The 13261-nt window shown below is 37.9% G+C and overlaps 1 protein-coding gene across 1 annotated transcript; it reads right to left on the bottom strand.

The window, feature by feature from the left end:
• Nucleotides 1–2594: 2594 nt before the first annotated feature.
• On the bottom strand, nt 2595–11964 carry plvapb (plasmalemma vesicle associated protein b). Its single transcript, XM_040129313.1, has 9 exons — nt 11473–11964; nt 10837–11013; nt 10463–10556; nt 9529–9730; nt 9201–9420; nt 6060–6209; nt 5654–5782; nt 4963–5070; nt 2595–4341 (listed from the first exon to the last, which is right to left on the bottom strand). Exons 1-9 carry the CDS (start codon nt 11674–11676, stop codon nt 4333–4335), a joined length of 1293 nt encoding a protein of 430 aa, XP_039985247.1. The 5' UTR covers nt 11677–11964; the 3' UTR covers nt 2595–4332.
• Between the last annotated feature and the right edge of the window lie 1297 nt (nt 11965–13261).

Genomic DNA, 13261 nt, shown 5'->3' with positions numbered 1-13261 from the left:
CTAAATTTTTAAAGCATAACACAAGGGACATACAGTATGTTGAGAAAGTCAGAGTGACCCAGGTCCCCTCTCTGCTCTGTGGGAAAGGTTTGCTTTTGGAGGCAATGCTCTCTGTGCCCTTTGTTCACTTGTCAATCTGGCCTTGATCAAATATTTATGTTTCCTTGTTGAACTCCTCACCCTTCTTCCCCAGTTGATTTCTTGCCTCCCATTCTCTGACGACATTCGCCCTGCTTCACACCAGCATAACTGCCCATCTCCCTGCCTTTCTGTCTCCCTCCGCTCCGTCTCTCCCACCTGGCCCTTTCCTCTCTGCCGCACTGCTCTGTCAGCCTTTTTGTCCTCTTTCATGTTCTCCCTGATTAATGCCAACACAGGGGGAGTTCAAGCTAAAAGTGGTACTTGCTGTCATACAAATTAGAGGCAGTAAATTTTGAGGCCTGGTTCATCTTTGAAGTAGTGCCTGTGTGTAATATCCTTTAGATTGCTATGTTTACCACAACTGTGAAAATCAGTTGGATATTAACTGCCAATACAATACTTAAGTTTTTTATATTGATGCCAAAAATATAATTTTTTTTTTTTTTTTTTTAAACCTCACTTTCAGAAATGTAACCTTTTTTAGCCATGCTAGAGGCATGGCTTCATGAACAGTGATGTTGATCTGTTGGTTGGTCCACCACACTGGATGGATTGGCATGAAATTTTGCACAGGCATTCATTGTCCCTTAAGGATAAAATTACTTCACTTTAGTGTTCCCTCCACTTCTTGGCTAGCACCAGGTCAAAATTTTGAACTGGCCAATACTTTTTAAAACTAAATACTTTAAAGCAAACAACATTCACATCCTCCTCAGCTGTACTTTGTTTTGCTTATTAGTAAGTGTTAGCATGCTAACATGCCAAATTAAGATGGATGACACGATAAGCATTATACCTGCTAAACATTAGCATGTTAGCATGTAACGCAGTACAGCCTTACAGAGCAACTGGCATGGCGTTAAGCTCTTGTTATACAAAACAGAAGAGCCAACAAAAGATTTTCCGAATTGAAAAATGTAAAATTTGGTAAAATATTGATTTAAATTTGGAACAGTCTAATCAAATAATTCTTAAACCAGATTACAAACGTGACCAGATATTCTTGTTTATACCTTTAGGACAATTCAATAAAAAAAAGCACTTCACAGTTATTTCTATAAAACAGTAAAAGACATCGAGACAATATACAAAAGAAAAACAAAAAGCAGTACAAGGCAACACAATACATAGGATAAACAGAATTTAAAAAAAAATAATAATAATATAAAAATAAGATTTCAAGAGTCTAAGCCCCGGTTTTTTGTGCAAATCCATTTAGTATATGTTAAGATATTTTACTGGGTGAGTGAATAACTCTGAACTGCTGATGGCGCTAGCGGAAACAGTCATCTTCTGGGCACCATAGTCATCGGTACCAAATTCCATGGCAATACATGCAATAGCTGTTGAAGCTTTTCACATAGAACCACAAATGTCAATCTCATGGTAGCTAGAGGGAAAAGCCAGGCGATCTACAAAGTCAGCAGGAATTATCCTCCGGAGAACATGAATGTCTGTACAAGACTTACGAATCCATTTAATAGTTGTTGAGATATTTCAGTCTGGACCACAGTGGTGAAACAACTGACCAACAGTGTCATCCATAGAGCCATGCAGCCAGCGTAGCTAAAATAAGCTAAAATGGAATAAAAACTAAATAAACCTGAGTAAAAAAATATATTTGATTAATGTGAATAATATTGACTTAAATGTAAGTCAATAAAATGCAGAGGCAAATAGAAAAGTTTGAAGATTTAAATAAAGTCATACAATATTAATGGTTTGTACATAATAATAAACAATATGTACTTTTAAATTATTAAAATAACTGAACTTAAAAATGTGGCACACAATTAAATGCTCATCATGCGTTCCATTCTTCTCTTGATTTTGGAACATGACTCAACTAATTTTTGCGTCACAGTTTTGTTCAGAGCTGACAAATGACCGGGACTTTTAGCTTTCTGTCTTGTCAGTTTCCTGTGGTTCCGATTAATGGATCTCCTGAGATGTGGGCTTGAAGCAGCCAGATCCAGTCAGCCAGATCCACCCTTTACCCATTTGACTTGGAAAAAACTAATCAAATAGTTCAGGGTGTGTGTGTGTGTGTGTGTGTGTGTGTGTGTGTGTGTGTGTGTGTGTGTGTGTGTGTGTGTGTGTGTGTGTGTGTGTGTGTGTGTGTGTGTGTGTGTGTGTGTGTGTCCAGGTCTATACATGAGACCAAAAACACTTGATGTTAAACAAAGGATTTCCTGAGGACAGGAGGCAGACTCCCTCACCTGTAACACACACATCCATCAGTACAGTGAGCCTGGGAGTTTATCCCAATGTGTTTTCTTATGTAACTTGGAAGGTATCTCAAATATTTGTTGTGTCTAAAGGAGAGTATAATTTTTCTGCATCTGACTCATGCTTGTCAAAATAGTGACATTCGAAGTGAAGACCAAAGTCAGGTGTTTTCTGGAATTAAAAGCTTTAATATGAGTAAGAAAATACAGCAGGACTATGATCATATCAATAAAGAATAGCTGAAATATTACTTTTCCAAATTAATTGCTGTAATCTTCATAACTTAAATTCTGACAATTTTTCAGATACTGCAAATGTATGATGAACATGAGCAGTTACCTGTTTTCCTTGTGACGATGATAGCAAATTAAAAATTTGAATAACTCTGATGTATCTGCCAGGTCCAGAGTAATCAAGTTTTTGTCACAATCCAAGAAATTAAACTTTCAAATTAAAACGTACTTTATTTTCACCACAAATTTAACTAATACATGAATCAGAGAAGTTGGATAAAAAAGTTGGAAAAACAACCAATGTAGGAATTAAAACAAAATGAGCCAGTAGAGGAAGGGCATTTGGCTTTGATATTGTGACTGAAAGAAACTTCAATAAAAAGTAATGATATGTGGTAATTAAAGTAGTATGCACATAACACATCTATTACAACCAATTTTATTTGGGTGGCTTTTTATTCGTCATGTTTTTGTGGAAAAGTTCATTACAAAATGATTGTACAACAGTATATTACAAAACAGGTAACATGAATTCATTTGTATATGTGATTCTAATAGCTTTTCTAATCCTTGATATCTGCAGACATTGCCCTCATCCAATATTGCTGATTTTAATGTCAGTCACACTTATAGTTGCACTTTGCATATTTCTTTATAAAGTAAACAATATATATCTAAGAAGTGGTAACGATGGAATCTTCCAACACACGACAACTTATCAACCCCCATAAATATAAAATGTTTGTTTTTTTTAATTTCATTTTATTTCTGTCTTCTGTTTTTCCTACTGAACACATGATTATCACAAAACAGGTGTTATTTTTATGGATACTAGGTGAATACATGTATACGCACCAGCTGTCTGCAGCTACAGTACTGTATGTGCTCGTCGCCTTGTGCTTATGAAAGGAAAAGGAAGTAGTACAGCTCGAGAGCAGTTCATATAACCGCTACTGTACTTGTAAAATGCACCATAAAAGTGGCAGTTAATAAACAGTCTAAACTTTTCTTTGTTTGGTTAGTCATAAACACTGCAACGTCAAATACATGCCAGATTTCTTCCCTCTCATTTTGATATACGGAACATTGTTTAGGACTGCTGATGACTCAGTGATGATGTGTTTATGACTTGGTGGATGTGTGTATTGCCATCCGGGCTGCGGTACAAATTTAAACGTGAGAATCGCTAGGAAACATAAATGAAGCTATTTTAAGAGTATTTGGTTTATAGCAGACAAGCGAGCAGCTGCTGCCCAAAGTCGTGTCTGAGCCTTTGTTGTATTTTTAAAGCCAGGAAGACACGAGAGACTGGGGACAGCACAGTTAAGGACTTTTTCTTAATTTTAATGCCATGGCATGAAAAGGTTTTCCAGTGTCGGTTTTCCTAACTACACAAGCCATAAGGAGTGGCACACGAGAGAAAATATTTACACCAATGTCAGGGAAATGTTTACATTTTCCTGAGTATAAAGATAGAAAGGCTTTTCACAGTAAACACGAGTAAAACACAAATGAATCTTCAGTTCCAAGTAGAGCTAAACACAGAATGCACAAACCAACAACAGTTATTGTGTCATTAGAGTGGAGTCAGAGAGTATTTACAGGTTGTGTTTGATGAAGTGTGTTGTATCTGGAATATATACATGTCTTTTAAAAATTCCTTAAAGGAAAAGTGTTGATCACTGTGGTGCACCGCTGGTTCCGTCAGTTATGACTCTGCTGGTTCATTTCATCTCACCTGAAAGACAAAACATTAACAATTATAATTAACTATCAATGACAGCAGTGGGGCGATAAAGTAAATGTCTAAAAATATAAGTACTGGAGAGCAGTCAGAGTTGATGCAGTTTGCAGAATAAAAGATTTCAGTCCCAGATGGTCCAGATTTTAATTTGTCCAAAACTAAACACCTGCCAAACTCATGACACAGCCATCAGCCTCAGCTGTACTTTGTGTTGTTCTAATTAGCAAATGTTAGCATGCGAAAAAATGCTAAACTAAGGTGTGGAACATGGTCAACATTATACCTGCCTAACATTAGCATCTTAGCATTGTCATTGTGAGCATCTTAGCATGCTGAGGTGAGCCTTTAGCACAAAGCGCTGCTGTACAGCTTCAGAGGGTGGCTAGCATGGCTGCACTCTCCTAGTCTTCTTTCAGCACTGTCTCATATTGAAGATCACCAAAGAACTATAATAAAAGTTTGAGTAAACGTTTGAGTGTTTTTTGCTTAGTAATCATGTTATTCCTAACTTGAATCCCTGTTCTGTACAGTCAGCAAAAAAAAAACACACAAAACATTACACTGACGTTTTATAATAGGTGACCTGATAGGTTTCTGTTCTAATATAAAATGTACCGTTGGAGTTTTGCCGATGCCATTTGCTCCACGAGAAGGCCAGTTAGGCGCAATCTGTCTGTCCTGCTGTGGGGTGACCTGGAGGCCGACAGCTTTAGGAACACTGGACTGCAAAACAACATTATTTCAGTGTTATTTAACATTGCACACACAGGATTTGTACAGCCTTTTCTGACTGTGCACGGGCACCTAAAACGTACACTAGTAACTGTGGAGTTCGAGATGGGTTGTTTTGTCAACTTATGACTCCTTAAAAATGGTTTTCTTTGTTATCTTGCCTGTCTGTCCTTCCTGCTGCTGCAGCCCTCAGATATCTCTTTTCTCCTAAATCCACACACACCACCTTACCTCTGCATGGACATCCATATATTCAGTGGAGTAAATCTTATTTGAGGGCACATGTGTGGACGGTACTCTCAAAAAGTCACACACATTATTCAGCTGGACAGTGCTGTGAGGACATAAACGACCTGAAAGGTTATAACAGTGGAATTTTGAACCAGTTCAAAAAAACCCCTCAATGACTTAAAGAATCTGGAGCAGCCTAGATTAATGTTTTACATGAGCACAAAAATGAATTATCTGTCCCAAGTGAATGGAGGTTTGAAACCATTTGTGGGCACTTCCTTTCCCTCATTCCTTATCTGCACAGAGCAAATGACTGTGACCGTGTCCTCTGTGTTTATTTTACCTTAAAGTTGGGCTGAGCAGGGAGCATTTGCTGGAGGATCTTGAGTTCTCTCTCTTTCAGGGCCAAACTGTCTTCCTGCAGCTTCTTCTGTTCTCTCAACCGGTTCTGCTCCATCAGTAATTTTTCCACCTGAAAAAAAATGTGTTGTTTTAAATAGAAAACAATGTAAAAATGTTCCTTTTACACCCTCATCTCTCTTATGCCACCGTATCACGTGGGCTCTTTTTAAAACAGATAAAAGAGGAGTAGATTCTTGTGTACAGTAAATTTTACAAAGCCAGTCATAGTTTTATAACCAGATACTGAGGAATTCAGCTTTTTCCATGGATCTCTCTGCTGGTTCCCACTTCCCATCCACACACATGCCCCTGCACATACTCTACATCCCTGCACAAATATGATCTACCTGGTCATCATGAGTCTTTTGCTTGAGCTGTCGCTGCCTTGCAGCCTCGGCGACCGTCTCGCTGCGATTGCGTTCACACTGCTGCAAGTCGGACGTCAAGTGCAAGTTCTGCACCTCCATACGACTGGACAGGGCTTGGATCTCTGCTACCTGGTAGAAGAAAAACATTTTTTTTTTAAATAAACGTGATATACTTCTCATCTGATCTGCCACATATTCCCTTTTTAAATATGATATTTTCATTCTGAGCCACTGTAGCACAAAGGGTCAGGAATGATTGCGGAAAATGATAATGGGCTGCGTCATACTCTGCTGTACCAAACGTGCTTCCAGGTGGAGGCTTTACATAATTGTACTTATGTTCTGTTTACCATGCGTCTATTTCTATCCAAATGCTGACAATGTGAGTGTTTGTTCATGTTCATTTTCCTCAGCGGCGTGCTGGAGTACATCCTCTACAGTTGATGTAAGAATGAAATACTTAATGTGTTCCCCAGGCCTGTAGGTTAATGTTGCTCTAAATCAAGCGTTGACGGCCTCGGGCACGGATGAGTTTTCTAATTATGGTTTACCAAATATGGAGCTGAGGCAGTGGAATGTAGCCTCATAATGAAAAGGTTTTGAAAGTTTTCTAAGTTTCAATGCACGGTTTGAAAACTCGTGTCACTTTGGTTTACTTCCGGGGCTCGGCCCAAGTCAGAGCTTAAATTTAAAGATTAGATGACAATGTATCATACAGGTTTCAGAAGAAAAGTGTCTTGGTTTTAATTTACTGTTGATTCCCAACTAAGATTTGAGAAACGGTGTTAAAATGGTGAGAAAGGTTGAGAAGCAATCTTACCATACAAACACACAGAATCATTTGAGACTGTGTAACATGTAATGCCTCCAAATAGTCCTGTGCATTGCATGATCTTTTCACATTTAAGTTATTGTGTAACTCCATGATCACAGGCAGCCTCTTAATAAAATTTTGGAATGGAAGCCGGTAAGATTTCACCACTGCCATATTCTTAAGGAACTAAATATATTAAGTTTTGATCATTTCCTAAAAGTTTTTAATATTAAACTCATCTATAAATGCCTCCATAACCGGGCTCCTAAGTTGCTCAGTGACATGGTGGCACAGTAGCTCTCACGGTTTTCTGGCTCAGTAACATGGGATGTATCTATGGGGAACTGTAAGGCAGCAAGGTCTCCTTTCGGAAATCTTCATTTGAACAGATTTCTTTTTCTGTTTGAGGGATCAGCATGTCAGACCTCAAAATTAAAGCTGCAACAATTAGTCGATTATTAGATTAGTTGTTTGCCTGAAAATTATTTGGCAACTAAGATGATAATCAATTAATCATTTAAGTCATTTTTAAGAGAAAAAAAGGAAAATATTCTCTGGTTCCAGCTTCTCCAGTATAAAGATTAACATGTATCTCTGTAAACTAAGTATCTTTTGGATTTGGACTGTTGGTCAGACAAAAAAAAAAAAAAAATACATTTAAGAATGTCACCAAAGACTCTGGGAAAGTGTGATGTGCATTTTCCCACTATTTTCTGACCTTTTAAAAGACCAATGAATAAATTGAGAAAATAAGCAGCAGATTAATCAGTAATGTAAATGATCTTCAGTTGCAGTCCTGCTCAAGTTGTAACAGTTCCTTTTTTTGTACAAGATATATGAGTTATTGTGTTACTGTTGGAAATCTGTTCATGTATGCTGAAAATAAAAAATAAAAAGTCTAAACTTTCCAAAGAGAAATCAGTCATGTAGTCATGTAGTCGGGCTTGTATGTAGCATTGGTCCATGTTATATACTTGTCCCTATAAAAATCAACATAATAAAATGGAAAAAATTGTAGTCGGATCTGTGTCTGCATGAAAATGACTGATAGAGACAGAAACAAAACATTTCGGGCAGCGAAGCAAATGTTGATTCTTGACCCATCAGTGAGTCCGTATCCAAATGAAATATTGCTTTAAAGAGTAAAAAAGATACTTGCTGAGGGAATGTGTTTTTGTTGCCCTGTCGAGCGCTGCTGTATCAGCAGAGCCACATGCTTCACCTCTGCTTTGACCCTGAGTTCGCCTCAGAGGATGTCTGTCTCTTTAACTAGATTTATCACAAATGATGCAGCGGATAGACTTCCTCCCTCGAGAAACTGCTTTCCCATTCAGTTTGTTCTTTGGAATCTTTGGAATATTCCATCAACTTTAAGGAAAAGGGAAAACTAGTTTAAAGGAGGGTCAACTCTAAACACTAAAAACCCAGATAAACAGGTGTAAAGTAAGTAGGCAGATTTACACAAATGCTGTACTTAAATACAGTTTTAAGGTACTTTTACTTTATTTGAGTATTTCCATTTAATGCTACTTTATAATTCTACTCAACTACCTTTCAGAAGAAAATATTTTTACTCCACTACATTTGTCTGACATCTGTAATTTTAAATGAAAACATACGGCAAGCTTATAATGTATTGTAACGACTAAGCCACCTTTTTGGCTTGTGACCTCTTAGAGATTTCGTGTTTAAAATGTCTATGGGTTGTAAGAGAAGAGGGGTTTCCCTTCTAAACTTCTCTCACAGTTTAAAATAAATAACTTATTTAAGCCCCAAAAAAGTAAAAGCATCCAATATTTCACAATAAAGGCTAAGATTAGAAAAAAGTCTAACAATTGAATATAAATGTTTGTAGCAGAACTTTGTTTTATCTCCTTTCCTTGATTATCGCATGACTCCTCAGACTTGTCCTTTGGAGGGGAGCCTTAGTTTGGGAACCACTGGATTACGCTACCTAACTGTATATGAAATAAAACTAGTTGCACCTTGACCAGCTTCAGCATTAACATACTTTTTATACATTAATATATTACTTTTACTTAAGTAGGATTTTGAATTCAGGACTTGTAGAGGATCTAAATCCTTCTTACACCACTGCATAGAACTACCGGTCTATTTTAGTTCCTATTAATGCAGGAAAACTGAATTATTTTACTGCCACTCAACGCTGTATATAACAGCATACACTGAGTAGAATTAAGGAAAAGCCCTGAACAGGTTTCTAGTCCATCCATCTGTCATTTAAAATAATAACATCAAATCAAGGGATCACACACACCTACCTAAATCACAAAACATGCACACACCTTGTTGCCCACGTTGTCTAGATACAACTGGAACTTATTCTCCACGTCTCTGGACAGGTTTGTGCAGCTGTTTCTTATCTTTTCCATTTGTTCCTGCTGGCTGTCACAGGTGAGGTGAAAGGTCAGCTGGTGGGGAAACAGGTTGTTGATCCGGTTCAGGAAATCCCTGGTCACCGTTGTGATCCCGTCCAAAGAGTGAGCAAAGTCCTCTTTGCATTTCCTGGTAGAAAAAAGAAGGAAAAAAATGAAGCAAAAACTTGAATGTGTTTGATTTTCATTTTTTTCTCTTATACACAGCGAGCAGACAGACAGACAGACAGTACTGTACCTGGTGTAGGTGGTGAGCTGCTCCTTCAGCACGGTGTTCTCCCTGCGCAGGGTGATAGCATCCTGGTGGTGTGTGTCTCGGTCTTTGAGGGCATTGTCTCTCTCCCGGTTCAGGTACTGAACTGTCTGGGTGAAGTTTGACTCAATGAGATTTATCATTGCATTCTGCTGAGCGTTGAGGCTCTGCAACGTCTTTACTTCATCTGGAGAGTTCAGAGAAGAAGAGTATTAACACAGGAAATCATAATGGAAACTTATACTTTAATTAACTCTTCCATTTTCTGTATTTATTAATATTCTGGTAACACTTTCTAATAAGTCCCCTTTTACGGAGGGATTACAAGTTGTAAATAAGGAAGTTATTGATTGTTATTAAGTAATTTAGTAATCCTTTATGGAGCAGTTATTAGAGATGAATAAAATTAACTTTAGGGCTGCCAGGTTGTGATCAATATGTTGGCTGGTCAGTCAGTGATAGTGAGTTCATAAGTTTCTCACTTTCTAATAAGCCACCAAGTCTGTAGTTACAAATGTTAATAAGTCATTAATAAAGGGTAACAAACCATCAAATAACTATCAATTAAATAACACCCGGAGAGATTTTTCACAAATCTTTGACCCAAAGTTTATTAATGTCTTATAATTGATTTAGAAAAGCATTGGTAAATGATTTATTAACATTAATAATTGTTTATAAAACCCTTTATAGAGGGTGCCTTATTAGAAAATGGTACCAATAGTCTTTTTACTTAGCTATATCTGAAAATCATTTGCCTTACTTGCAATCATTTTGTCTTATCTAGGACACCTCTACTTAGAATTTCACTTTACACATGCAGCATTTATTGCCAGGGTAATCTTTGACAGTGTTTGAACAGTAGAGTACTTGAGCATCACACCAAGTCTCCCAAAAAGAATGTTGTTGGGGTACATACTGCTGGTAGTGACCACAGCCGGGGGCTGGATCGGAGGGGTCGGACGCCGCGCAATCATGCTCAGTGTTGTCGCACTCAATCTCTCACAGTTAGCCTATACAGGAATAAAGATTGCAGGATGATTCATGATTTGTGGGATTGGTGACCCAAAGGAAAACTACAACAATGCCTAAGGAAATAAGGAAATAGTCATGTTGTATAATTTGTAAAAAATGTTACCCTTTAACCTTGATTTTTGTTCTTGTTGTAAAGAGGTGTTAAAAGTTATTTGACAGTATTACAAAATGAACTGCTTCTGAGTGCATCTTAGATGAAAACCCACTGTTCACTTTTGTTCTCTTTCCATATCTTTTCCATATTAATCATCTACTTACTAATTTATTCTTCAGCTGACTCGCTGTGTTGTTGGCATCGGTCTTCAGCTTCTCCATCTCTTTCTCCAGAGCAGTTTTCTCAGCTGTGCGAGCTTCAAGCTGAGCTCCCAGCTCGCCTTTCTCCTTCCTCAACCGGACGTTGTTCTCAATCAGCCTGTTCAAATTCAGCTCCAGCTCCTTCAGAATAACATTCAGATTACTCAGCAACAACTTGACTGCATTTTACATCTCTGAACACGTTGACATAATACTGTGAAATGAAATTGTAATATACCAATAAAGAAAATTTTAAGTATAACATATTGTGTCAGACACATAACGACAGACTAGTAATGATTGATGCTGCCTGCACAAACGCAAAGAGTTTGATCGAAAGCTGCTACAGAAATGAGTCCATCTAATTTTTGAAGAATAATTAAGTCTCTTAAAGATCCATTCCACCAAAAATGTGTTTTTCTTGTTGTTACTTCACTTGTAAGTAGATGTAATTTTGATATTTCTCTGTGGAGAAACTATAAAAGACACAAACTATTATTCAAAGCTGAGTATTTTTATGTCTTAAAACATGTCTTTAAAACATGTCTTTAATTTCTAACAAACTAAAATAAGGTTATTTTACAAGACGACACCACTGACCTCGACCCTCTTCTCCCCTGCAGACTTCTCTGGCTGTCCATAGATGAGGAAGAGCACCAGACTGACGATAATGAGAGACTGGATCAGAGAGGAAAAGAAGAAAACGATCCTCATGTAGTAGCCGCAGCTCTTTCCCTTGGGCTTGTGCAGGGGCTCCCTTGCCTCCAGGCCAAACTTGGCCCGGGAGTAGCTGGAGCTGTACATGACTGTTGGAGGGGAAATGGTGGCAGCTGGTTTTTGGAAGATCTAAACAAGAATTATTTGGTTGCGAAGGTGCACAAGGTTTCCCCTCGGATGTGATCTCTCCTGCAGAGCAGCTGCTGAGTCTTCAAGATGATCACCGTCAAGCAGAAAAGGAAGAAGATGGTGAGATGTTTATTTCCCTCTCTTCTACAGCTCTGCTACACTGTCAGGGTGCAGAGACATACAGGCAGAAATGGCACGGTAAGGATGGATGTAAACAATGACCCTTAGGTGTGTAAAGGGGCCATGTTTATAAATGCTGCTGGAGGCACACTTCCAGTCCATCCTGGCCTTGCCCTCACCTCCCCTCCCTCCCCTCTCCTCCCTCCCGTCCCTTGCCCCTCCCTCCCTTCGCCAACCTCATCGACCTCTATCACAGTTACAGCTGAACGACGGCACGAATGATCACAATTTTCCTACTGTTTGAATGCTGTGATGGAAAGATGAAATACAGTTGAAAAGAATTCCTCCAGACACGTTTTAAGACATATAAAAATACTCTGCTTGGAAAAATAATCTGTGTCTGCTATGCTTTTTTTTCCACAAAAAAGTTTGATAACCTAGTTAAAAATTGAAAGTTTAAAAGGCAATCTTTAAAATGCAAATATTGTTCATTATAAAAGTTTAACTGACGGACAAAAGCTGTCTCCTACTTCAGAGAAGTTCATTTTCAGTACTTGTCCATTAGCTATGGGTGGGTCTTTCTCCAAAGTATCAATATTACTGATACTAAGTCTTGTTTTGAGAATGGCTACTTGGCTCAAAAAAATGGAACCATCTCATGTTGGATCACAGTCTGTGCTCATGAATACTACATGAATACTCTTCTTAGTGCTGCAAAATTTCCTTCTCTGCTGCTGTTATGTGCATAACAGTAGGGGTATGTCATTGTGTCACAGAATTCACACAATAAACATTTAGTATTTATCATAAAAAATGGCATTGTGTTTTAACATGCATGTCATTAAAGGACACATTCATATTTTTTTCAAGTCTGTCTTGTCAGGTGCCTATATGTACACTAAAACAGATTTTTGTTGGTGTAGTCATTTATCTTGGTCAAACTGACCATTTAGAGATCCCATCCTAATTGCATACAATGTAGGCGATGGGCGTCAAAATCTACAATCAACGTTCGGTTTGAAAATGTATTCAAAACTATATCTGAAGCTAATACGAGGCATTCTGAGTCAAATCAAGTGGACAACTGCCTCAGTTACAGTCGTTGGTGTTTCCACAGTATGTCCATGCTGAGCTGTTGTGGAGGCATAGTAACAAAAAGAGGGAATTTGACATCAAAAAGACAGTAACTTTGGAAAATGCCCACATGATTTGTCTAACTCAGACTGTTGAAGCCTCATTTCCTTTGGCTAAACTTTTGAAGTGGGAAATTTTGAAATATTGTACTTAAGTAAAGGTCAGAACAATATCAGCATATGTACCTGAAATATCAAAAGTACTTATTACAGTGTATTATATTATTGAATTATTATGACTGATGCATTAATGTGTAAGCAAGATTTTATTGTTGTATTTGATCAGGACA

Source organism: Xiphias gladius, chromosome 6, assembly GCF_016859285.1.
Source record: "Xiphias gladius isolate SHS-SW01 ecotype Sanya breed wild chromosome 6, ASM1685928v1, whole genome shotgun sequence".
Lineage (NCBI taxonomy): Eukaryota > Metazoa > Chordata > Actinopteri > Istiophoriformes > Xiphiidae > Xiphias > Xiphias gladius.
This window is presented reverse-complemented; position numbering and strand designations above follow the sequence as displayed.

Coding starts and splice junctions, on each gene's coding strand:
- plvapb (XM_040129313.1), bottom strand. CDS start 11,676: ATGTACAGCTCCAGCTACTCCCGGGCCAAGTTTGGCCTGGAGGCAAGG. Junction 5,783..6,059: donor AAAAGACTCATGATGACCAG/GTAGATCATATT, acceptor ATTTTTTTTCAG/GTGGAAAAATTACTGATGGA. Junction 5,071..5,653: donor CTGCTCAGCCCAACTTTAAG/GTAAAATAAACA, acceptor GTTGTTTTGCAG/TCCAGTGTTCCTAAAGCTGT.